This window comes from Sander vitreus, chromosome 3, assembly GCF_031162955.1.
Source record: "Sander vitreus isolate 19-12246 chromosome 3, sanVit1, whole genome shotgun sequence".
In the NCBI taxonomy this organism is placed as follows: domain Eukaryota; kingdom Metazoa; phylum Chordata; class Actinopteri; order Perciformes; family Percidae; genus Sander; species Sander vitreus.
Genome location: NC_135857.1, coordinates 27,597,419 through 27,625,361, shown reverse-complemented (window position 1 = coordinate 27,625,361; position 27,943 = coordinate 27,597,419). Strand labels below are relative to the sequence as shown.

The following is a 27,943-nucleotide window of genomic DNA, read 5'->3' as shown; positions in this document are numbered from 1 at the left end:
CCACGCAACCATACACACACACACACACACACACACACACACACACACACACACACACACACAGATCACATATATATTTACAATACAGGCATGCTTTTACCCACTGTCTAATCATACCCAGTAGCACATATTAAACCTCTTCCACCCTTTTATTCAGACCAGTCTTATTTCATGTCTCTTGTCTGATCCATTGTCAGCTTTGGAGTGACATTTTAAAACGTGTGGGAACAATTACATAACATCACTCTGTCTGTGTCTGTCTGTCTGTCTGTCTGTCAGCAAAGCCACAGGAGATGATCATATTTTCTTTGGTTGATTACAAGCCTCCTTTTATTGGCTTCCCCTACATACACCCCCATTAACACACACACACACACACACACACACACACACACACACACACACACACACATACATATAAACGCCCTGAGCCTCTCCAGACTACTCTACACAATATTGATGACCTGTATGCCTGGATTTATAACCCTATATCTTGGCTGAAAATCTATAAGCTCAGGCTTAAAGCAAGATTCCCCAAACTGATCAGATGTATTTCCGAGCCTTGCAGGGAGGAAGGTTAAATTAAGAAGAAACAAATACGATTTCATCAACTATATGTGATAACCCGAGGGAAATTAGCATGCATTACGTTATTCTCTCAGATCCACGAGCAAATGAAAAGAGGCTGCCAATCCATCTGGGGATGTTTTTTTAAAAGGTTCTTTTTACATATATATTTTTTTAAATTCTATCACTGACTGATAGAAAGCAGTAGTGATTCAGCCTTTTATCCATGTGTGATTTGGTACATATGTATATATTCTAATGCAAGAAGTAATATTAAGATTTTTCATTTGGGGTTTGTTTAGAAAAAATTGTGTCTGAAGATTTTTGTAACTGAAACTGACAATCCGACAAGCGCGGCCACTTCATGTAGCGATTAGCCAAGTGTCCAGTGGTAAGAATGTACAATATGCAGGATTTGAACATCTAATTCAAGCTCTTTCACTTTTCATGTGTTCACGAGTTTAACGTCATGAATGCCTTTGAGGATAAGAGTGTAGCAAGTTTGACTTTTATGTGGGAGACAAAAATTCCCTAAACTTAGTATATTCTATTTTCCAAACGTAGATGTTGTAGGAAGAATCTTAAATACATCTGCATTGGATCTAAACAAAAAAACTGTCATAGAACGCAATGTGGAGTTTTGCCAAATCTTCCACTTTCAACGTTCTTGTCTGATGATGGAGTTAAGATAACATTATTCTATAATTTGTGTAATTTGGGTGAACTGTCCCTTTAATGCTGTTAATAGGGAGCATTTGATACATTATCTAGTGTTGTATTACAGCACTACATTAGGACCTATAAAGAACCTTTCTATTAGGCTTTGTTGTAGCACAGCATTCTGTTGGTGCCATTGTATACGGGCCTAGAACAACTTTGTGCTCTGTTGTATTGAAGTGGAGATGGAGGTGGATGGTCATCAAATTAACTTTATATTCCAAGAGAGGTCAGTGCATTTAGTGCATTGAGTTGTTACCACAACAAGAAGCGGAGGCTTGGCCTGAGCCTGTGTCCTGGCACGACTGCAGGGCTTGGCAGCCAAAACCATGGAGTGGCTGCTGTCATGTTTGCAGGTTTTGGCAAGCTCAGACAGGAAGAGAAAGCTGAGTGTTTATGACTGGTGTACTGGGGCAAGATCTGCTCATATAATGTCAACCACTTCCCCCTACTGTACACATGGCCATCACCGCTAACATCTTCATGAAGTGTCGACAGTGTACGGTGTTATTGAATCGACCAGTCAGCTGAAGGAAGGATGTTGTCAGCGTTGGTTATGAAGGAGAGTGGTTATAGATCCGTGCACAGCAACTTTTTTTAGGAAAACTGCACTTACCAAGCTGAAATTGTAGTTCACTGACTTTAGTGGCATCATAATTTATCAGAAAAAGTATCACCAAAGCATTACCGGCACTGTCAATTTTCAAAAGTCAGCATTGTATATGTTTAGACTAATCAGGGAAATATTTGATTATTTAATGGATCCATCCTTCTACCTCTCATCCTCCACCTCAAATTTATTTTTATTTTTTCCGTTTTCCCTCTCAGGAAGTATAATATTCGTGTGGAGGACATCATGGTGCGGGACGTGCGGTACATCACACTCAACTGCAGCTACAGAGACCTGCATAATGTGCTACTGACGGGTCACCTCAAGACTCTGGCACTGGTGGAATCAACTGGTGAGACACAAACAGTAAAAGTATTAATACTTATAGTAACTCACTACACTTTCCCGCTTTGTATTATGTTAGTATAATTCACAGTATATCATCAGCTCATTGTTTTGGTTTTCCGTCCCACAACTCTGATCTTATCAACACTTACGTGGAATTTGCCTTGGTGAAACAGCAGACTACTTAGTGGAGCTAAACAACCAGATATTTTTCTTTGGAGTTGGTGGAGACCAAAGTAGAGCTTAAAGGAGAGTTATAATTGGACTTACATTTGCCAGGTGCAGAAACCAAGTTTTTCCAAAGTTATGCTAATTACATCTTTATGTCTGCTGGATGTTTAAATAAGCAAATCACCAAAACAACTTTAACAATTATTCAGGAACACATTTAGGGCTTCACTTTTTCTCCACAATAAGTGGCCGTATACAGTGCTAGTGCTTAATGTGTAATGCAGTTTGAGGAAATTTTAGCAGAAGTCAAGAACTTGGATAGATGTTACAATTGACAACTTGATTGACAACTGTATTACTCCCTAAACTGTAGCTTTAATGTTATGTTTTACAATAGGACGAAGTAGAAAGTAGTGTATTGTCCTGAGTAATCACCAGACAGAGTGAAAACAACAATACAAAAATAATTGTGTTACAGTAGTATACCATAGTGTGTGATACAGTGTGCTGATCTCTGGGTCTGATGTAATATTGATGTCTGTGTTCGATGTTGCAGATGTTGTTGGACTGAGCGTCCCTTCCAGTCTGTACCAAAAACAAATCCCATCGACCTCGGTGTCATGCTCATTAAAGTGATTGATTGATTGACCATTTTTTTCTGGGGACAGCTTGCTGATGCCACTGAACTCGCCACCTCACTGAAGTGCAAATTTGGTATTCCAACACTGTCTCAATTATGCAATCGTGCAAGAACAATTAGCTGCAGCATTTAACCAAATACGTAATCAGCACGTACTGTCACAAAGGCAATTACTTAAAGCAAGCAAGCTGCTACCCACACACCCATCGCACACACACATACACGCACTAGTTAATACACATCCACCGCATTCTGGGGCTCTTGTTATGTAACTCAGCTGAGCTCTCTGCAATGCCGCAACATGTGTTTGTAATCTCATGCAGTGTTACTCTTCTCTCCGAAAACACATTTTGCTGTTTCTTCTCATCCTCCTTAATTTCCTTCCTCTCACCTCCCATATCTTCTCTTTCTCTATACCTGTATCTTCCACAAAACTGCTCTACACCCCTTCCATTGTCTTCCACTTTCTTCCTTCTCCCTATTCTTCTTCTTCTTCTTCTTCTTCTTCTTCTTCTTCTTCTTCTTCTTCTTCTTCTTCTCTTCACCTCCTTTCTCTGTCTTGTCTCCCAGAGTCCATGATCCTGTTGGGCTCCATTGAGCGCGCCCAGCTCCAGGCGCTGCTCTCCCTGCAGCTCGGCCGCCCCAGACGACTAGAGTACATCAGGGAACGAGCCGTTGAGGAAAAGAAACGCCTGTCGGTCGTGTCAAACGACAGCAGCGAGAACAGCAGCCACCGGGCCAGTCAGGAGGTCCGCTTCCAGGTCAGAGGTCACAGTGAGCAGAGATGTAAAAAGTGTTTCCAGCCATTCAAAGCTCGTTATTTTCAAAGCCACAGGAAGAAATGCCTTCAAAATGTAACTGCAGAGTTCTGCATGAGCAGTAAGGTCACTTTGACTAAACAAAAACAAGGAAATGAGCACCACCTACATAATCTCAAACTCCACTATTGATTGGCAAGTGAGACCGAATAAAAAGCATTCTCCATAATATGCTCAATCTTACTAAAGTAAATGTGGATGTACTAAAGCAATACTTAGAGTCTACAGCCATGATAGCTGCTCTGTGACACACGTAGACACAGCAGTGCTTTGGGCTGATAATCTTTTATATCGTTTCCCATCTAGTCAGTTAAATAACATTTGCTCAACTGAGGCTGATGGCAATGTTTTCAGATTTTTGGTCATAAACCAAAGTAGTGGACAAATTCAAATTTTGACCTGATGATGGCGCTAAACGCAAAGTTAAGGAATTACTAGAGTGAAGTTACAATTTATTCTGAGGAGACATTAATGTCTGTACCAAATGTCAAGGCAATACGTCTAATAGTTGTTGAGATATTTCAGTCTGGACTGAAGTGGCCGACTGACCAAACGGCCGCTAGCCATAAAGGCCACTAGCATAGCTAAGACTAACTTTGTAAGAGTAACATTTTTTATGCAGCTGGATTCTTTGTGACATCCTCCCTTTTCTACTAGAGGAACACATCCAATATTAGTTTACCTGAACTTTTATGGTTTGACAGTAAAAATTGAGAAAGATATTTTAGGGAAAAGAAAGACAGAAGAGAAGAATAATTTTAGCAAGACAAACATTACAGGGTCTGATTCAGAGTCATTAATCTGCTGCAGTAAAAGAGAAGTTTGGAATAAGAAGGACGGTAAAAGTATGAGATGTATTCTGAAACAGTGTGTTTCTGTGTATGACTGATGCATAGCTTAGAGCGGTATTAACATTCGTTATTAAGCCATCAATAAGAATAATAAGGAGATTGTATTGTGTGATTGTGTGTGTGTGTGTGTGTGTGTGTGTGTGTGTGTGTGTGTGTGTGTGTGTGTGTGTGTGTGTGTGTGTGTGTTCTTGTTTAACTATATTTGTGGGGTCCAAAAACCGGGAATACAGAATACTTGTGGGGTCCAGACAGCTTTGTGGGGCCAAAATGCTGGACCTCACAACTTTAAAGGGCTGTTTGGATTAGGGTTAGAATGAGGTTATGGTTAGGGTGAGGGTAAGGGTTAAGGTTAGGCATTTAGTTGTGATGGTTAAGGTTAGGGTAAGGGGCTAGGGAATGCATTATGTCAATGACGGGTCCCCACAAAGATAGTGAAACGCACTGTGTGTGTGTGTGTGTGTGTGTGTGTGTGTGTGTGTGTGTGTGTGTGTGTGTGTGTGTGACTAAGACAAAGACAAAGAAGGGAAATAGGCAGCCATAGTTTAAGATAGATGTCTAATGGCGTTTTTCCATTACATGGTACCTGCTCGACTCGCCTCGACTTTACTCGCCTCACTGTGCGTCCGTTTTCCATTGCAGATTTTAGTACTGCCTTAGCGTCGTCATAGCGGCGCCACAGTAAAGGCGAGTAGAGTCGAGGCGAGTCGAGCAGGTACCACGTAATGGAAAAGCACCATAAATTGGTTCCAGGTCCTGCAATGTAGTGCTCAAAATGTCGATTTAGCTCTTTTTTTCCTATCAGTTTGCAGTGAGTGGCTAGGTAAAACACCCTCAGGCATGGATGGATGTGGGGGTGGGAGGAAGGTGTGTGTGTGTGTGTGTGTGTGTGTGTGTGTGTGTGTGTGTGTGTGCTTTTCTTCACTTCTGACTTTCTACGTCTTTTTCCTCGCTTTTTTCCCCCCACTTTCTTTCATTTTGTCGTTTGCTTTCCTCACTTATGCTTTTCTTTTAATGCACTGATTTGCTTAGCTGAACAGCCAATCAGTGTGATCCCTCTCACCAACTGCGCTGACGCCAGTTGACGAAGCAACTTCACAGAATTAGAGCTGAATATATTTCTAGATTTACAGCATTTGATCTGTGAAACATGTTATGGCTGAAACCAGAACATTCCCTTACTTCAGAAAGACATTAACATAACCCAGCAAAAATATTTTGTAGGTCAGCATGGAAAGTCATTAAAGTCATGTAATTTTACATTAAGGCCAACACAAGAACCATTTTTTTTTTAGCTCTCAACTCCCGCTGGTTTCTTTTCTTTCATGCTGTTTCACCCTTTTGATTTGCCTCCATCTCATTACTCTGAAGAACATCCATTTGTCTAATGAGTCTGCAGAAAGAGAAAGAGGGGTTGATCTCTTAAGCAGGATTGGGGTTTGTGAGTTTTGAGTGCTGTTTCTTATGCCTGTGTGTGTGTGTGTGTGTGTGTGTGTGTGTGTGTGTGTGTGTGTGTGTGTGTGTGTGTGTGTGTGTGTGTGTGTGTGTGTGTAGATCTCTACTGAGGACTCATCCTTAAGCCCTACTCGTCCAGTCCCTCTGAAGCCCCTTAAACCTGCACTGAAGAGATCCTCTGTGGTGGAGCGACCCACCGAGATCCCCACCGGTAAGAAACACACTTACACATTTTGAAGGAGCACAGTACAGTTTCATGTGTTGTTTCACTGTTTAAAAAGGCAAAAGCAGGGCTAACTACTTTATATTGTGTTTGCTATGCTGATTGGTAGGTGAAAGTTGTAAGCCATTGTCAGATAGACAACTACGGCTGCAACTAACAATTATTTTTTAATATTGATTACAGTTTTTTTCAATTGCTAACAAGCGTTTACCTAAACTTAAGATACTTTTTCATAACTCTTAACACAGCAACCCACCTACCTCACACAATTAGCCAAATTGTGCAAACCACATTTTGTTCATTAAATACCAACTCTACATTTCAAAATGCAAAAAAACGTTCTCTTCATACACTAACTTTATCAAACCACGACAAACCTGACTCAAATCATTCGGTCAAAACACTAGAACATTTTTTCCCCCAAGAGGAACAGCTAGTCAATCATAGCACAACGGCTTATACTAAATACTAAATACTAATAGTTGATGACATTACAAAAACTGCATTACTTTTCATGTTTCAGTTCTACCTGCATACAATAGACAATGTGAAATCCATTGCTTTTTGTAATTCAGTTTCCTTTTACTTTAAACCACCCTATATTTTTGGCTTGAGGGGTTTTTTGGCAACAAATTATGTAAAAGTAAATGAGTCATCTTAACTTTATAGAATGTACAGTAGAAAGAATTGTACGTGACAGAATTGCGGAAAGCTTTATTAGCAACAGGAAATTGCAACCAGTTATCAACATATAATCGAACCTATGTCAAATACACAATTACAGTGAAACAAAAAAAGGCACAGAAGGTGCTGCAGTGATGATGCAGCTGTATTTGTAATGCTTCTTTAGATTTGACCACTAAGATCAGTTCTGCAAACAGAAGGGACATAAGTATCAAACAAACGGAGACCATTGATGTCTGAACATTTCACTGTTTATGAATCTCTATCTCTCTTTCAGGTCCACATGATCATTCGGGCATTGCTTTAAAGAACCTGTTCTGCGCCAGTCCAGATACAGAAGCCCTGGAGGTGAGAGAGCCCTGTCCTCGAATACACCCAACACAAACAAACACACACACACACACACACAAAGTGGCTTGCTTCCTGTCGTTTACACATTGTGCACGCCCACACAGTCTTATCAGTCCCTCCAGGAATTTGCGATGTCGCGATCACAATAATTCACACAAATTCAACCAATCACCGTGAATTCAGTGTGACTCACAATTTTGACCAATCACCACAATTTTACCGCAAATTTGACCATTAACCGGAGTTTCCTGCGGCTTCAACCAATCACAGCAGTCCCATGTGCCAGACTTTGTATCAGTATGTGACTCTGAGAGCCACTGACCAAGCGGGAGTGAGAACGGGTTGATGTAACACACGTACGTCGCTGAACTCATTTCCTTGTTTCTGATATGAAGAGGAGACGTGTGTGACTCGAACATCTCACATTTACCAACAAAACATACAGCGAAAGACCGTCCTGCCAACCTGTATACATTTTAACATCAAAGTCCACTGTAACAATTTTTCACTCTAAAGTTGCTGAAAGCTGCTGCTGTTTCCTGTCGGCTCTCTGCAGCGGGCGGGGCTGCTGCTCAGTTCCCCCCGCAACTGATGCACGCACACACAGAAACACACACGATGGATACAGGTAATGAGACGTACACGATTACCTAAATTGAGGATAGCTACGCTCGTTATGTAAGTGCAATGATAAGTTAAAGTCCAATAATTGCTTTATCAAACCGTATGAATGTGTGTCCCAGGCCAGGCCAGGATAGGAAATTAACTAACAATAAAAGATGAACAAGCCATTGACAGAAATGTTGAAATTTGATTCATTCAATAAATTATTATTTTTTGTCTTAAATCCACCAGACTTTTTCATATTATCCCAGCATTTGCAGCATCCTGAGCCTTTTTGGTAAGGTTACTAGGAAAACTCAGCCCAGAGTAGTTTTATTCTCCCCGAAACAAGTTTATTTTTATTTTTAAAGAAGAATTTTTTTTTTGCAATTTTACTGTCTCTCGCAACTTCATTGCAACATAAATACAAAAGACACTTTTATCGCAATCTTTTACAAAAGCTGCCGCAACAATCTCAACAAAAAGGCTGTGAAATCCTGGAGGGACTGTCCTATGCTATTTCTCTCCGTCACGCTCTACATTTCAGTACTACCCACACAAACAGACAAAAACATACACACACACAAACACACACTCACACACACACACACACACATACAGTATCTCAGTCAGCCTCAGTATAAAATCTTTTTCACTTTGTGTCTGCATTGCATCCTGCAAGGCTTTAAGAAAAATCTCTTCACTCTTGCTCCGCCCTGCCAATGGCTTGTTTCTTAGAAATAAGTTTTCAGTAAAACTTCCCCCTGCCCAGTATTGAAGTGAAATTTGGTCATGTGAAAGTGGCGGTGAACTAAAGTGTTGCGATGACGTTATTGTTAACGTTGTGTGCTTGTCTCTGATTGCCCGGAAGAAAAACAACAACATGGAGAGCCCCATGTCTCCTGAGCTCAGGAGGCCGCCCAAACGAGTCCGGATATCCGTAGTGGTAAGAGCCACCGATCATGGCTATCGATATGCCTGGAATCCACCCGGCAACAGGTTCATCAGCCAATCAACCGATTGTCATTCCGCCATTCCATTCCAGGGCTAATCCTAAATGCCGATGGACTGAGATCTGGACCAGGCTCAGCCAAAGCCAGTCTGTGCCATCGTGCCAAAAAGTGTTGAACACCCTCCTCCTTGTACAACCTGTAACCCTGCTTACTGTCCTTTCACTGCCTCTAGTTGCTTACGTGATTAGGTAAAGCTAGGATCCATTCAGCTTAACCTCTTTTCATTGGTCTGTTGGTCAGTTGAGGTTATAGAGAACACTTGACAACTGATATACCACTACTGCTAATTGCTAATTATTAGAGGACTTGTTTTTTACCATATGGTTTCTAGTTTATACTTAGGTCCATTTTAATTTTGTTGCTAATAAGAACTGAGTGTATCAACTGATACTCTACATTATGTGATGCCTATTACATGTATTAAAGGCAGAGGTAGGCAAATAAAGCAATGATAAAACCACAAACATTTGCTAGACCAACTTTAGAGTTATATAAAACACAAGATAATGCAACATGACAACTACTTATGGAGACCAAAACTGTTCAAAATCTAAAGAGTAATTTAACACCCCTTGTTGATCTCCAGTGTTTTAAATTCTCGAACCTAAGGATAGCCTTTAGAAAGCAAATTTCATCTGGTAAAACTGTGATCAAATTACCATCAAAATCAAGATGTGGTTGAGTTGTGGTCAAGTGGTCTACAAGGACGAGGCTGTTCAACCAAGCATGCTATGCTGTCCATCATCAGCTGTGTCACCCGAGGTGTCCAATCAGTGACAGCCTCACAGGGCAGGCCTTGTTCCTGGAGTGACTTAAAATCCCATCACATTTGTTGTAATTGATGAAAGAAACTGTGGTATTCCATGTGTTTAGAGGGGCAAGTTCCTCTGTGCATGCAGCGTTTAATATCCGAATAGGAGACTCTTAATTCGGAACAGGCAGGTATTTGAATGACCACGTTCCAGCACCAGCTCAGATGAGATGATGATGCATGAGAAGTCCTGGGAGGTATTGGAAAATATCACCACAATTGAGGATGTAGAATTACAAGCAACCACATCCACTCCAGCAGCGGTGCATGCCAATCAATGAAACAAGCGTCTGAAGATGAATTGAGAAAAATTATTCCCCCGATACAAGAACATCCAGTGTTGAATGACAAATTATTAGACTCAATTTCTGAAAAGCAAACACTATCAAGCATTGCCTAATCATGCATTCAGACAAATTCACACATGTTATCTTTGTCTGTTAATCAGCATCAATGATTTATTCATAATCTAGCTTTTCTCACATTAAGTTTGCAAATCATCATGAGATTCTTTTTCACCTATAATGCCATTCCATTTACTAGGAGCCACCACCCAACTCAAAGAGTTACTTTGGGGTGAGCATGTTATCCACGTTATTCTTCTGAACATTTCTGTTTCAATCCAGTATTACAATGCAAGGCCAGATATTGACTTTCAATTTAATACTTTCTTTCTGACATACAGTGGATCTTTGTCTTAATAATCGTTTACACTGTTTGTTAAAGTCACAGCTATTCTATTTTGCCACCCATTTCTACTGATTCATTGCCACCATCCAGACATTAGAGAATCATAAGTTTTGGTACTACTATATAACCAAGAATGACATAAAGCTGTGTTCATACCGAAGTGACTTTGCCTCGCATCATTAGGGTAAATTAGACTGCCAGATTGTTTTTTCAGTCTGTGTTTATCTACCCTAAACAAACAATGCACCACCTGTAAAGACATTAGCTAGTCCTTCACAAGGACCATGTGTTTGTGTGAGTTTATATTTGTGATTGATCCCAAAAATGTCTTCTCTGTTCTCTGGGATAAGCCCAAATCTTTCGCTCAAGGTGAAACAACTCGTTTTTAAATCAGTTCGCACTGCAGTGTTGGGTAGTAGCAACGATACATGTAGAGAAGCTGCAAGTTTAACTACATTACCCAGTAGCAGTTGGGTAGCGTAGCTACTTTAGGCTGGACCAAAGTAACTGTTAGCCTTAAACACGAAAGTCTGTCCCTGACATACTGAGTAAGTGATGAAGTTACACCATTGGTTGGTCAAATGTTGGAGTTTCCGCATTGGCCTTTGCTCTTTCAAAATAAACCTCATTAACGTTCTCCGGCCGTTTTTACAGCTCAATCTTATTGTCACTTATTGACTGCCATTCATTCCAAATCTGGCCATACATGGTCCACCCATATACTACTGTAGTGTTTTGACCTAGTCTTGTTCCACTAAGTAGCCAGGTTCTCTGACAGATATTAACTTGTTTTGTAGTGTAATAAATTACTCCACAAAATAATGATGATGCATTTGTTCACCTAACAGTTATATAATACCATACATAGCTTGTAGTGTAGCTTGCTACTTGCAATAAAAGTGTAGTGCTGCTGTAGCTTTGCTTCTTCAAATAAGGAGTAACTTGTAGCTTCACTAGTTATATTTTCCAAATAACAGGGTTAGTAACAGTTACAGCAGTCAGACTTGCCTTGAGGAACTAAACGAAAAGTACAAAATGACTAACATAGGGGGTGCTGGGAGTGTTTTTTCATTTGGTGGCGTAAAATGTGAACCCTCAGGTGTGTATTTCACACCATGACGCCAGTGCTTGTGTTGTGTTGCAGCAAAAGACCACGGAGACTTTATTAAACCAGAGGAACTGAATGACGAAACACATTTCTTCAATTGTAGTAATGAAAAAGATAAATCAAAAGAAAATGTACTAGTTTCACACATTTACAGTAGAAGCGCTGCTCATTACATGGTCTGTCTGGTTTTGAGGCAATGTCTGTGCAAAATCACAGCACGTTTGCACACAGTCGGCTTACAAACACATTGATTGTCCCGATGGGGTGCTATATTAAAGGTCAGAATCTTAAAAAACTTCATAAGCCATAACTGTTACACTACAGTTTTTATTTAGGTGAAATTCAAAAGGGTCTCGTTATTGATTTACCACAGCATGCTGCATTATTCCTGGAACTTGTTTTATTAAGCTTATTAGTAGGTACAGTACAGTGGGGGTCCAGGGACATCCAATAGTCCTGTAGATGGTTTCTTGGCACCCCTAGCAAAATAAAGCCCGATTCACACAGGACTAATATTACATGGGGGCCTCGTGTGATTTGAAATATGTGATACGGTCAATACATCTTTGGAAAAACAGACATTTATTAAGTGTAAATTTACCACATGAAACAGAAATGGGGTTTTCCTATTTTAAGGTCTGGGGTCTCCATGTATTAAAAGTGCTGTGAATAGGATTCAAGGAATTGTGTGATTGATTTATAAAATGAGTGTGCATTTATAAAATATTACAAAAAATAGGGTTGTTTTTTCAGGCTGAATCTAATATTTTTGCTCTAAATTTGACAATTTTAAGACAAAAGACTAAATACATTAAAGGTGCAATATGTAATACTGACAGCTACTGTTTAAAATAGTTACTGCAGTACAAATTCAAAATACTGGAGAGAGTCGTCTCCCCCGATGCTGGCTATATTGACAATCATAAAAGCCTGTGCTCACACGGAGCTCTACCCAACTGACAGACACAATTTTTCGGCTTAGAATTATGGTAGGAACCGCTAAAAATACCACTACCATGCTGTCCTCTCCACCCGACTGAACACACTTTATTGGCTTAGAATTACGGTAACAATCGCTAAACACACTGCAAACTCATGGTCCTCTCTTCTCGATTCACAGCCTCCCTCTCTTGGCTTAAAATAACTCACCGTTGTCAGCTACGACCGCTGAACAGGCTACACGTTGTAAACTTGCCTGGTCCTCCGGTAACGTTATCAGTTAGCAGGGTTAGCATTGCGCCATTAGCCAGGACCAGTCAGGATCACTTTACAGGCTGTGTCGCAATTGCTTTTGCGAGTAACCAACTCGGGTACTATAATTCAATGTGAGTACACGATTGTTGAAATGACATAAAATGCCTGTGCCTTGTAGCCGTGATAAATTATCCTGAAGCTAATGCTTACCTGTTCAGGAGAAAATTAGCCAACTTGGCGTCCTTTTGGGCTCTAAGCTGTCTCCATCTTTAAATACATCTCCAATGTTTACCAGGGGTTTGTTACGTCTCTGGTCACGCAATTGTTAGAAACATGCTGTTTTCTTTTAGGTCGGGTAGAAGCTATCTCCGTTTGTTTGCTGCTTTCATGGCTGTACTAACGTTACAGCTGTAGCGCGATGGGATATTTGGCAACCCGACCTGGCTGTCAAACTGGGCAATTGATAACAACACACAGGCCAAAACACAAACAGAAATTCCGTCACAGAACGGAAATTTCAAAAGGAGAAAATACTGGCATTAGCATTATTGTCAGAAAAGATAGTATTTCAACTTAGCATGTCTCCTAAATAGCTGATGACACATTGGGGTCATTTTTGGATTTATTACAGTAAATATATTACATATTGGACCTTTAAATTCGAATGAAATGAATTTTGTATTTTCCACCAAAAATACCTTGTGCCAGTATGTAGGAAGATAATCAAATATGAAAAATATAGTGGAAAAGCAAATAACATAATAGAACACTAAAAATAATAAATAAAATGTGATTTAAAAAACAACATTAAAATGTTACACTTTTGGTTGCATCAGACTCTATTGCAGTCTTCCACTTGTTTCTGATAAGAAAGATACAACAGCTACATTAAATATTTTTTATTAAGCACTAATCTATCTCCTAAAATAGTTAACATGAAAGCTGCAGTAATAAGTTCATAAGGTTACATTTCAGCACGTTTATCCCCTGCATGCACTGGAACTTTTTTATCCCTGAGTACTTACACAATGAAGATCCACCTCAGTAGAAACCTTTTATTTCCTTCGATGAAATAGAAATACCTATACATTTGTATAGTGTTTAGCATTACTTGGAGGATACCAGTCAAGTTTTCAATGGCCCTCATTTGCCACAGCTGGTTGTAATTTAATAAAGTACAGTGATTTGTTAAGTGTACCCATGAGGAGCATACTGTATGGTCAGTGCAGAGACAGATGGTACATTAGTAGCGCAGTGAATTTTTGGAAGTGTGGATATGTTAGTCATTATTGCCTTGCCGTTAGCTAATTAGTAATAAACCCCTGTAGCACATGGTGCATGTGCATTTACAGTGCACTAAGCCTGTAGGCTTGTTCCCCCTGTCATCAGGGGTTATTATTAACACTCAGCAGTGTGTAAGTGTATGTGGTGGAGCAACCGTCGAGGCTCTGTGGGCCCGAGCAGAAATATGGACAAATAAATGTATCAATATTTTCTCCCATGACTTCTGAATTACACCCCCGCGGCGGAAGAGAAATCAAGTTATTACACCTCTCCTCCCTTTATTTCAGCTCCACTATCACAGTTCCTATTTAATTCTTTGTTTCTGGATCTGGTTTAATCTCTGCTTCACGCTCTTGGTCCATCTTTTTCAAAGCCCTTTTTGTATCTGTCATACAACTCCACCCTCCACTCCCCTCTTCTCCTTCCATCTAGGCTATGAAATATTGATGCAGAGTAAATTACATCAGTAGTCTGTTGGAGAGAAATGATGCCATCCAGCTTCTAGGTCTCTCCTGGCTGTTTTTCTCATTATTTTCCTCCCTCTCTTACGTCTTTGTAATGCCTCCATGCTTTATTTATGATAGTTTGTGAGCTCAGTTTTTTTGGCACCTCGCCTCTCCCTCTTTATTTCTTTTTTTAATATTTACAACAAAATATATACAACAAAAGTTGTCTTTCTTTCTTGACATGGAGAAGTTGACAGGGATACAGTTTGTGTACTCTGTCTCCTTAACAATTGTGTGTGTGTGTGTGTGTGTGTGTGTGTGTGTGTGTGTGTGTGTGTGTGTGTGTGTGTGTGTGTGTGTGTGTGTGTGCGTGTGTGTGTGCGTGCGCGCATGCAATAGCCCTCTGTCTCAGCTTCTCTACCTAAATTCTATTTGGCTGTTCATACTCCACTGCATCAGTATCACCTACTGTGGAGAGCGAGGGAAAATAAGGCCCAGGGACAAAAACAGGTGAAGGAGGTGGTTTGTGTAATAGATATGCATATTGTTAGTTGTCCACCTTTGACAGCAATCAAAGAACATTATAGAGAATTTAGGGAGAGAACAGCAGATCTTAGAGCCTGTTACAACTTTGGTGACTGCTTTTTGTAAAGAAGAAAGAAGATTGATGTAAAGGAAAGAATGAATGACTTAAGAGGAATGATTTGACCATGTCAATCTTTTATCAACTGTTTTGACGTGTTTATCCAGCTTTATTATGAAAAATAACAGCAGAATTCACAATCATGAGCGATGCAGGGATATAATGAGCTAAGTCTCTATGACATCTGGAGACTAGTCTGGCGAGGCCAATTACACACATTTCACTGTTGTTGGCATCCAGCTGCATAAAATTTAGGGACATTCTATTATAAATGGCTAATGTGCAGTTTAGAAGAAAGTACAATGTCTTTCTTTCAATTGTTCAGAACACGGCTAAAATGAAAGTGTGTCCAAACTTTTGACTGGTCTTAGTGGCATTAGCATAAAAATGGAAGAAATGGATGATGTTTTGTATTTGCACCAGCTTTTCGCAAGTTCGAAATGAGCCTATTGGTAGCATCATTGTTTACTAAATTTAGATTCACACATCACTAAATTAAAACAGATTGCACCACATAAATCAGTTCCTACAATAAGTTAATAAATATTCACACCTAGCATTTGCCAGGTGTAAACTGAACCAGTGGATAAAACTAGGATTAGCTTGCTAAACCCATTTAAAGTGAGGAGTTAATGGGACATTTCTGTATCATGTAACCTCAAACTTGATCAAAATGCTGTTTAATAATGAAATAAACAACTGAGATTTAAAATAACATTTTCCAAAAATAACATACATACAATAATATACATTAAATTACAAAACTTAATGCTAATAACTTCAGACTAAATTACCAAATTAGGTTAGCATAATTGGATGTTTCACACTCATTCTGAATTACATGAATACTACCAACTTTGAAACACACATTTTATCACATAAACAAGCCAAAGTCATCCCAAGATTTAGTAATGATGAGGTAAACAATTGGCTAATAAAGTAACAGAAAATGTAAGGTCTCAGTATTGTAAGGATTTCTGACTCAAGCAGTCCTCATTCATAAAATAGAAGAGTTTACTGTATAGGACACTTTTGTTCAAGAACCATATAGCAAGAAAGGGGTATTTTGATAGAGTTCATTATTAAATCAATAGCGTCAAGTAGTGTTAGTACTTTCATAGTAGGTTAAATTAAAGCAATTTCTAAGTTGTAGAACAAAGACACTGACTCCATTAAAATTGTCCTTCAGTTATCTGATATGTAGAATATATGTAGAATATTCAGGGGACATTTCCTGAATCATTTTAGACAACACAGAAGAGATACAAGGGAGAGTGTGTGAACTTATCTGGAGAAGATGAGTGTGACATACTGACTGTGTTGTTTTGTGAATTGATTTGTTGCTTGATATCAGATTCTTTCAGGGTGAAGAATTCATTGCGTTTTTTAAAGTATCAATGGAAGGACTTACAATATTAAAAAGAACTTTGGGTGGTTTTCACTCAGATATTCTCATGTTTCCAAGGTGCAGCTAGTGATCTCGGGTTTGTTTACCAAACAATAGGGGTGGTCACTACCACAGTGCGATAATTAAGATTAAATACCCACCATTTCACAACTTTTCCCAAAGCTGTTAAGACACAGTTCACAGCACATCATTATTGCTCTCACCACTGTAGTTTGCCCAAAGTCATTAATGATATTTCACAATTGTGTTAAAGTCTCTGCAATCTAATCAGATACACAGATAAGGCAGTAATTTAATTTGAAAGCAATATGCAAAGGGAGCATCATCAGCAAGAAAACCAGCAGTTAATTGCCTGCACATGAGTGATAAGTAATTATTGTTGCAATGTTTCCTTGATGCACGATTCAGTGTGGTGCAGGCAGCAGTTAGAGAAACCAACATCACTGCATTAAGCATAAGCACGAGGGATAAACTTATTAGTGACTTTTGTCATCACTGTACCAATTGAAACTGCTGTTCAGAGGACAGAGTTAAGGGTCCTAATGATAATTATGTCAACTTCAGGGTTCACACATATCTAGACAGGCTGCATCCAACAGACACCGTAGAGCATCAGAGCCTGATCAATAAAAGTGTGTCACTAATATTCCATTTGTGTTTGAGATCACCTGTGATCACCAGTTCCATCCTGCTCTCTGTCATCTTTGTGTGGGCAGTGTGTGCATATTAACAGTGTGTGGCTTCCCTCCGTGGCGCCAGTACACGGAGCTCGGAGCAGCCGAGGTATGCTCACACCTGGCGGAAGACACAAAATGACACAGATCTCAGCGTGACCGTGCGTTGTGACCATGGAGGGGAAGCCACACCGTTCATCTGCGCACACTGCCCACACAGAACTGTATTAAATAACAAAATATCTCTTTAAGAACAGTAGTAACTGTAATAATAAGAAAATTCTCATTAATCAACAGCAAAGCAACTGTAAATTAGCCAGATTTAGCTCAGCAGTCTAATTTTCATCTGTTGTCCCTGGCCAGTTTAAAAATGGCAACCTAAAAAATTTAAAAAAAAATACAATAAAATGACAATACAGTCAAAAGACCAACATAAATAAATGCACAAGTGACAAACAACACATCATCATACAACAAGCAATATGACAAAACAAATCTGCAGGCAGGCAGCAAAAGTCAACAGGCATTCAGCAATCTAATGTGCACATATGTGGTTATCAATAAGCCAGTTCCTCAGCTGACCAGTAAAAGAACGATAAGTATTTACTTCTCTTATCTGTATTGGCAACATATTCCAGTCTTTAGATGCTGTTACAGAGAACGCTGACTGACCAAATGCACTTCTTTGAGTGGGAATGATACAGTCCCCTCTCTGGTAACCTGAGAGCCTGCTCTCTGAACAACAAATGTTTTCAGTGGTGGCGGTAGGGCTGGGACGGTTACCGCATTACCGCAATACCGCGGATACGTGACATGGATTCATTGATTCTAATGACATGGATTGTGTCTGATGACATTGTGTCTTACATGGATTCAAGGTTTTCTAAACAAAACTTATCATCAAAAGATGGAGCAAATCCGACCTTTCGCGAGTTGGGGAGCGCAATGTTCCATACCGTGTATTACGTAGGAAAGGTAAAGACATTTCTCCGTTCTCAGCTGAGGTAGACACATTAACGTTACAGCTGCAGTGTTTACCATTGCACATTAGCCTAGCAGCTAGCAGAGTTACCTTCTGTTTATAGCTTTATTCCGATAAAACGGCACATTGAATTTCAGCCTGCATGCACGTTTCGTAGCCTAAAACAGAGCGGCTTATATCGGTAGAGAAAGCAACAAGTTAGCAGACTGCCGAGTGACAGAGTCGCCCTCTCGGCTCTCTGTCTGCTCAGCTGCTAGACGGGCTGCACTCGGGCTGCAACATGCTGTAAGGTTTAAGCCGATGTTTTTTCGGGGGTAACGCCATTCGCATTACCGGCAGTACTGACAATAGATAAAGCCACCGTGTCTTGAGAAGCTCTAGCTTGTTGTTTTCATGTTCACTTTTAACTCACTTTACAACAACTCTTTTTTTTCCTCTCTCTTTTCCTCACAGCAGCACTCATACGCTGCTCTCCGTTACCGCTCGCTCTCCTTGCGCGACCACACGGGCACTGACGTCACTCACTTAAGGCACCCTGTCATTCTCGCTCTAACTTACGCTATCTCGTAAGTATACCGCGCTACCGCGGGAATTTCTTGCCCCAGCCCTAGGTGGCGGAGCAATGTTGTGTAAAATCTTACAAACTAGACAAAGGTTACCATATTTACTTTGGTTTTCCCAACTTAAAAGTTTATGTCTGTTTAAAATTTGACAGCTGTGATAACTGTTGGGTTTCTGATCATGAACTTTTAGAGTACGTTTATAGTTTCAAATGGTTTCCTTGTGGATTTGTTAGCCTGAGCAAAGCTAGTCAAACAATAAGTAAAATGTGAGATAATCATGGCGTTCATATACATAATAGCAGTTTTAAAGCTGAGTGATTGTCTGACAAATCTCAAGTTTCTCAAATTAAATCTAATGCTTTTGTATACTTTTTTACATGAGATACATGAGACCTGAAGGACAGGTTTGAATCAATCCAGACACCCAGATACTTGTATTTAGACACAACTTGCAAGTTTTGCCCTGATATTAATATATCTGGGTCAGGAGTGCTACATTGTCGCTTTGAAAAGAACATACCAACAGTTTTACTAAAATTTTTATTTAAGACATGATTTGTCAAGCCATCTTATAATGGCTCATTGCACTGGTAAGTTTAGAAGCAGCCTGCTGCTTTGTACAGCTGTGCACATAAATCACTGCATCATTAGCATATAACTGTATTTCTCGTCAGGAAGAACCAAAGTCAGATCATTAACATAAAGGCTGAACAACAGTGGCCCAAGTATAGAACCTTATGGAACACCAGTGTAAGTTTTATAGGGACTAAATTTATGAGTATGAACCTTAAGATATTGTATTTTTTTCCTTTAAATATGATTCCATCCACTTAATAGTATCATTTGAGAAGTTGAAAGAAAGTAATTTGCTAATAAGTATTCTATGATTCACAGTATCGAAAGCCTTTCTCCAGATCAAAAGCCCCAACAGTACCACCTTTATCCGTCATGGATTTAATGTTTTCCAGAAGGTATAGGGTAGCACTTTCTGTGGAGTGTTGAGCTCTAAAACCAAATTGCATTGTATGCAAGGTGAAGTCACTGCTGTTCAAATAAAAGACTATCAGCTCAGACACCCACTTCTCTATCACATTGGGATACAACAGGCAGATTACTAATAGGTCTGTAGTTACAGACAAGCTGGGGATCTCCTGCTTTAAAAGAAATTGGTGACACAATAGCAGTTTTTCATGCTTTCGGAAAAAATCCCTTGAGAGATTGAGAGGTTGATGATATTTGTAATGGGTAGGGCTAAGGAATCCTTTAGAGACTTGAGTATTATAGAATCCATGCCATAGCAGTCTTTGGCTTTGGACATCTTGAGTCTGTTAATTATCCTTACTACCTCATGCTCAGAGATGTTTCTTAGAAATAATTGGGGTTTTGGAAGTTTGGAGTTTACAGTCCACTAGAACTTTTTCATCTAACTCAGTGAAACTTTGTGTAATCTCGTTTACAGAGTCTGTAAAGTATCTGTTAAAGGCTTCAGCCATTTCAAGTGCATCTGTAGTTGCTTTGATGATCCACTATTATGTACACCAACTAGCTTCTTAATATGTTCCCAGATTTGGTTGGTGTTACCTCTGGCCTCATGAATAATAGTGATAAAAAAGTTTGCTTTAGCCTTTCTCAGTTCTCTGGTAACCCTGTTGCATAGAATTGTAAACTTTTGTCTGTCAATTTGCAATTCAGACTTTAGATACTTTTTCGCTCCTTCATCACGTTCAGTATATCTGTATTCAACCAACCACAGTTCTTTTTATTCTTATTACCTGGGAGTATCTTTGTAAACGTTTGGGTTATACCCTGAATTGTGTTATGATAAACATACTACTGTCTTCCTCTACATTCCTCCCAGTTATAAATTATACTATAAGAATCACACTTTGCTGAATTTATCACATTTAATAGCAGAGATTTACTTTGCCGGGGCAGGGCTGCTGGCTGATGTGCATCTGGCATTACAGGTAAACCAGCACTTGTAGGACAGATATCCAGATCGTTGTTGACCGCCATGACCTGCCGACACACATGGCTCCCATTGTCCACCTCAGCCACCGTGCGCCACCGTTGATTCCCATCTGCAGCCGCCGCCATGCACTCCCGACTTTCCTCCTCCGATGCATCCGCCATGCACTCCAGAGTCTCCCCCTGTGATGCAGCCGCCATGCGCTCCAGACTCTCCCCCTCTGGCAGAGCCGCTATCTGCTCTCGACCTCCACCACCCGCCGCCAACCGCACCGCAACCGTGACATACACCGGGCCGGGTGTTGACACAATCACAGAGAAGCTCTCCCCGCTGCCCAGACTACAGAAGCGGGCAGGGACACGGCGCCTCCAATCCACAGGCCCACCGGCAAGGTCTCTGAATTCCTCCACTGGTTGAACTTGTGCAGTTGGCCCAAGGCTGGTTTACACTAGGTCGCATTTCTTTGTTCACAAAGTTTGAATTGGGACCGAGGCACTGATGGACATCACTGGAGAAGAGCAAACAGAGTGTAATGATAAAACGGTTGCTTGCCTGGTATTTGGCTCTGTGTTTCGTCTGATGTTGGCGTGGGTAGATGAATGTAATGAAGGTATCTTTTCCATAGAGCTTAATACATTGATCGCAGTTCAAAGCCATTGATGCAGAGGAGTCGAGCCCGTCATAGATATAAATATCATTCATTAGAAGGGGTGGACCTGTAAGATAAAACTGTAGGCTAAAAACGCAAGGTAATTTGAGAACTCAATTTTTAAATTGTGTGCAGATTAATTAGTGTGTTTGAATGTGGATAACATGTGAAAGTCATTTGTCTTGAAAAAGAAATGATGACTTTAACTACTTTTTAGCAATGCCACAGATATTCACTGTCCCTAGAGGATACATTCTATTGGCTTTGGTGAATTTCAAAATGTTCACTTGATGTATCGGCACGTTTGTACAGATACTCATGGTTCCCAGACAATGTATCCTAATGATTTAGATGATGACCTAGCTTTTCCTTATCTTGAAAACTGTTGGATGGATGAAGATTATTGCTTTGACATGCTAGCATTATCATTGTGACCATATTAACATTCTGATTTCAGCATTTAGCTCAAAGCACCACTGTGCCGAAATATAGCCTAAGTCTTGTTACCAAAGAAATGGTCTCAAAGACAAACTGTCAACAATGAGGCCTGTGGAAAATCCTGAGTATCCAGGACATTGGTTTTGGAAAAGACATTGCTTTTGAGGTTTTTCAAATGCTGTTTTTAAATGCTTTGGGCAACACAAATACAATTCTATTCAGAAAAGATAATGGATCCCGTGCAGAACGCCTAGTTACACACAGGAGTTTTGAAGAATATTGACACCAACCTCTCAGAGTTCTGTAATCTACTTTTTTTGTTGTTGATGTAGGAGTCCTTCTGTGGTCAGCCCTTATGAATACTGTGCAAGAAGCAATCCTACTTTGTTGATACAATTCTACTCACTTCCATTGTAGTAAGGTGGCAGCAGAATTTCCAGATATGGTACCTCAAAACCTGGCTACATAAAATCGAAACTTTCTAAGCAGACCCTTTTAAAAAGCAGAGGCTTTTGGATTTAGATTAGAAGACAAAGATGTTAAGCCTTCTCTTAAGCAAAATTGGAAGTATCCTGGAGGGGAGGCTCCTTTTTATCCAGATTTCCACAATCATAAAACTCTCTACATTTTACATTTTTTAGCAGAAGACATAATCCTACAGTGTGTGTGTGTGTGTGTGTGTGTGTGTGTGTGTGTGTGTGTGTGTGTGTGATACAGCATTCTTTGGTGGTAGATTGTGTGTGTTCCCCACTGACCTAGTCTTGGATGGTTGCCACTGATTGGTTGATTGGCTCACTGGATGGAGGGAAAGGAAGAGCAACAATCTTTGTCGGCCTATTGTCAGCACGCTGGAGCCTCTCACATGCATCTGCACACACACACCCACACACACACACACACACACACACACACACACACACACACACACACACGGTCATTCATATTCCATTTGAATATGTCCACACAGTTGCTCTGATTTCACTGTCAGCTATATGCAGACTCACAAAGTTTACTCTCCCACTTCCTGTACACACAAACCAACACACTGCCTAACTCATATATCCAGAAGCAGAGATTTGCTCTCTTAATAGAGCAGCTAATCGCTCTGAAAGAACCTATTTTGCATGCAAAGTCCAACCTCTCTCTCTTTCTCTCTGTATCTCAAAAAACCACCTTCTTCTGCAAACACTCACACACACCCAAATACACACACACAGTGATTTGATCTTTGCATTTGTCATTAGTTTACATTTTACCCCTGGAACACCAGTGTGTCTTGGCGACATTCAGAGTGCCCTTGTGACAAGCGGAATGATAAGTGAGACAGCAGAGATAAAGTGCTGTGTCTGTCTGTGTGTGTGTGTGTGTGTGTGTGTCATCAACTCTAGGCACATCTGGCCTGTGCTTGCATAATGCTACAGTAGGGCACCTCTTTCTACCCAGTGGCAACAGTTGCTAGGGTTACCAACAGGTCGGCCACCACAGCGATGAGGATAAATGAGCTCAGGGCTCCCATCAGCCCTTGGATCTCACTCACTCTGCCTTTCTCTCTTTCTCCAACGCACACACACATACATGTTCTCCTGCATTCAATCCTGAGAAAGAAAGTACATGTACTCAAGCACATGACTAAGCACTTTGAAATCATATTTCACAGACCATCACACACACACACATAGAGCTGCATACACACCCTGCGGTAACATTCTCACACACACACAAACACTCAGTTGTTTATTTCCATTACCCATCTTTCTACGGTATTTTCAGTGCTCCTCTGCAAAGCACAGGGTTGCTAGTTTGACTCCAGCTTGTCAAATAACGTCTGCAGCATGTCAGTTATGAGCTGCAAGCTCTTGAGTGCGCCACAGATCCGTCATTATAATGATCATCTGCTCTGACATCTCATACATCACATCCCCCGCACTCATTAAATGTACTGTAGTTGCTCCTTTAGTCACACATCACATTTTTGTCCATCTGTCTCACAACAGTGTCGCTGTATCACACTCATGATGTGATGCATGGGTGATTATGTGTTTTGCATATGTTATTTCACCTTCTGTGCGCAGTGTTGCACAGTTGAAAAGTACAAATAAGTGTTGAAGATAATAACCAACTGGACACTATTGTTAATCTACTATTTGTTTACCATTCCTTCACTGCTTCTGTATTTGTGTTGTACACTTTTGGTTTCTTCATTTTACTGTGTTTGGGGTGTACACTGAATATCTTTATTTTTCTGTACTGACCGCTCTCCTGTCGCTTCTGGTCTACAGGACGACGTAGATGTGGAGGATGACATGACTATTAGAGAGGTAAGACAGACAGCCGGTCACACAACCCGTATACACCTTACAACCAATTAGAGTACAGCAGTTAATCAGAGTCCCTCAGCCAATCAGAAAACAGCTCTTTGACAGTTAAACCTTACACTGTAATGTACTAAAATAGCTCTGAAAAAAAGAAACCAGCCCAGTGTTCGTCTGAACTGAAAGTGGTGACATTGAGGGAAACTTGACATGAATTTGTTTGCATTTATGTATTTGTGTGATTATTTATTTATATATTTTCATTGAAAGACAGTATGTCATATACCTTCTTTAGTTAAAGGGTTTAGTTCTTCCATCAGTTTTAGAAGATCATTTTCCCTTCATTGGGAGTACCACTCATCCTGTAAAATAAGTTATAATAGTATAACAATGTCTTCTTTGGTTCTGGAGAAGACAATCCTGATGATGTCATAAAGATCATCAAGGTTGGACTACATTTATAACAGAAAACCTGCGTTACAAACTGTGTGAATTGACTTTCTATAATGTGGGTGTTTACCGGCAGGGAGAGTCTAACAAGGGGCACTATTGAGTTGTATTATGGGAAGTGTAGGATCAAGTGTTTTGATCAAGCTTGATCCATGTTAGGGACTAAAAGTCAGAATATCATGGCCCCTGTTTCTTCAATTTTGACAATTTCTTCAAATCCCATGAAACGACTAAAACCAATCAATTCTAGTCTATCTTACTGTGCTTTCTAACTTCCCTACCTTGTCTGTTGCACTCAACCTCAAATCCATTAGTTTCAACTGAGTACCTTAAACCATTTTCAATTCCTAAAATAGCTGGGTACTGTATCAAATGTTACTCAGACAGGAGTATGTGTTTTGTTGATTCTGTTTTCAGCTGCAGATTAATCCACATTTGGTGCTCTAGTGAGTATTTCTGCAGGCGGTGTACATGGGATTTAGTCAAAATAATCTACAGTGTGTGTTCATGGTAAATTAAGCAACAGGTCAGCCAGGGCAACAGTGTGGCTCATTGATGCATTTTTTATAGTTTTTGGACAACAACTGAGTTCTATGGCACAGGAGAGTAAGATGTATCAGGCTTTGGATTGGTTGACAATCAGAAAAACGTAGAATGTGACCATATTATCCTTCACATTTTCTATCAAATACAGTTGATTCTCTGTATGGTCATCAGTCTTCAAAAACCTGTATTTGTCTAACTCAAATCTTGGCTTGGCAGTTCCTGACATCACACCTTGACAGACCTGACTTTTCAGATTCCTCAATATCCCCAGATGGGCCGATTACCCTGGAGTCTTATATTTTTGGATATGACATCATTCATAATTCATCCATCAACAGCACCTCTCATTTCCTCTCTGTCAGCAGCACATTCCTCACACTGTCTTCTTCCATCCCCTCTTTTTGTCTCTCTGTATCACTCATTGTTCACCTCTCATACACCTGCCATGTCATTGCTTCTCGCTACGTCTCTCTTCCTTGTTCCCCATTCACCTTCCCCACACTCCATCGTTGTAGGCCTCATATGATTTATAGAGTCATTCAGTGCGGGGCACGGTCCACTGATTGTCTATCAGAGGGAGGTGATTTGTCAGGAGGTGGTATGGGATTATTTGGTGCCTTTGCCTTCTGATTAGGGACTGACACCAGGCATAAAGACATCTTCTTTTAACAGCATCTATTGTGCACGCTGTCACTCCAGGTTTTATAGTCAGACAATCAAACAAATATTTGATTTGCCAAAACAACAGGGTGTAACACTGGGCGTCAACCTTTTATTAAAGATTAAAGTCAAGTCAGTGTCATCTACCTCGCGCCATTCCTCAGTGATGTTTATCCCTCATCCCTAAACGCCCTCCTCCTCTGTGTGTTTTGCAGATTACAGAGTGGGAGGAGAAGCAGCTTGATGAGCAGGTCAATTTCAACAACTGCAAGATCGACCCCGCCCCATTCCAGCTGGTGGAGCGCACATCGCTGCATAAGGTCTGATTGTAAATACAGCTGTTGTTTAACCTGTGTGTGTGTGTGTGTGTGTGTGTGTGTGTGTGTGTGTGTGTGTGTCATACTGAAGCTGTCCTCGCTACTAGGTGTGTCTACAAGTGCAGCAGCACGTATTGGTAGATTTAGGAAAGGTATGTTTATTTTTATAGCACCTTTCAACAACAAGGCAATTCAAAGTGCTTTACATAAGATATAAAAGGCATTAAGACAAGATTTTAGAAAAACACATTGAAAATAGTGAAATATAATACAAACTATAAAAGAAAACCCAAATAAAACAGTATAGTAAAAATCCAAGCATTTAATTGATTAGAAGGCAGTGGTTAACAGAAATGTTTGTTTTGTTTTGTTTTTAATATATATATATATATAAGTTTTTCAAACAAAGGAAAAAAACAATTACAAATACATAATGTTTAACACAGATGTCTAATTACTGATTGTCACTAAGTAGACACCTATAGTACAAATAGGATTTAGTGATCATGGCTATGCCATGAAAGATCAAGTCAACAATTAAGGTATATTTTTATACAGTGGTCAAACAGCTAATTAACACACTTAAAAAAGATAAAATGGACTGTGGTAGAGACCATGTTGAAATGCACCACTAACTTCTGGAACCCTAACCCAAATTAAAACAAACTGACAACCTGTTTTAGACCTTGGACATACAGTTTTCAAGAATTTATCACATGTCTGAAGGTAGAGAGACACCATCAAGTTCCTATTACACTAAAAACATTATGCCCAATACAGTAAGTATTGGTGTGATACCATCTTGATCCCCCAACACAAACAGAAGCCCTACTGAGTGAGGAGAGTAAAAGTGCAGTATACAGAAAGGAGCTGTAGCTCTTTAGAGCTTGTGTTGATTTAGTTTTCTTACTGCCGCACCCTGAAAGAGGCTCTGTCTCCAGCACACATAGGCTACATTTCAATGTTGAAACAATCACTTCCTACCAAGCACACACATATAAACACACACACTGACTCTTTCTGGCTTACCAGCAGATGTGGCAGTGCCTAATGACCCCCATTTATAATGCTACCTTTTCTCTTTCTCTCTCTCTCTCTCTCTCTCTCTCCCTCCCTCCCCCCCCCCTCATCCTTTGGGCTCTGTGTGAATACTCTTTAAACATTTAAGAGAGGGATCCTGCACCAATCCATCTCGCTCCCCTCCCTTCACTGCACACTGCCAAAAGCCAATACCACGCACAATCTCCTTCAGCATATTAAACACAGCCCGCCGCCACTGCTGCTGCTGTATGCATTGTGTGTGTGTGTGTGTGTGTGTGTGTGTGTGTGTGTGTGTGTGTGTGTGTGTGTGTGTGTGTGTGTGTGTGTGTGTGTGTGCATGAATTTGTTCTCTCTACATCTTGCCCTGCTCTCTTGATCTGGCTACCGTTTATCTCAAGCTGTTTACTGTTGTTGTTGTTCTGTGTTTGCGTGCAAGCACTTTTGTAACGGACAAATCAGTTTCTTTGATATTTACATCACAATATGTCTCTGCAATTACTGTGGTTTGGGTTTTGGCTCAGGGCTGCTGTTAGTCCATTTGAGATAGTGGCTAAATATAAAGCAACCCACACTATCATTCTGTACATTTTCAAAAAAAGAAGAGAACTCATAACTCACAACTCAGCTATTGCATATATTATTTACAGGATAAATATCACAGTTAAAACAATTTAGCAACAACTTTCTCTCCTTTTATGTCTCTTTTTATCAAC

At 40.1% G+C, this 27,943-nt stretch overlaps 1 protein-coding gene across 1 annotated transcript in view; it reads left to right on the top strand.

Moving 5' to 3' along the window:
- LOC144515717 (chloride channel protein 2-like) overlaps window positions 1-27,943 on the top strand; it is a 78,723-nt gene that overhangs the window by 38,972 nt on the left and 11,808 nt on the right. The window contains exons 7-12 of the mRNA XM_078246784.1: window positions 2,113-2,246; window positions 3,621-3,811; window positions 6,271-6,382; window positions 7,356-7,426; window positions 24,184-24,222; window positions 26,088-26,192. Coding sequence (XP_078102910.1) covers window positions 2,113-2,246; window positions 3,621-3,811; window positions 6,271-6,382; window positions 7,356-7,426; window positions 24,184-24,222; window positions 26,088-26,192 — 652 coding nt within the window. The remainder of the gene's footprint in view (window positions 1-2,112; window positions 2,247-3,620; window positions 3,812-6,270; window positions 6,383-7,355; window positions 7,427-24,183; window positions 24,223-26,087; window positions 26,193-27,943) is intronic.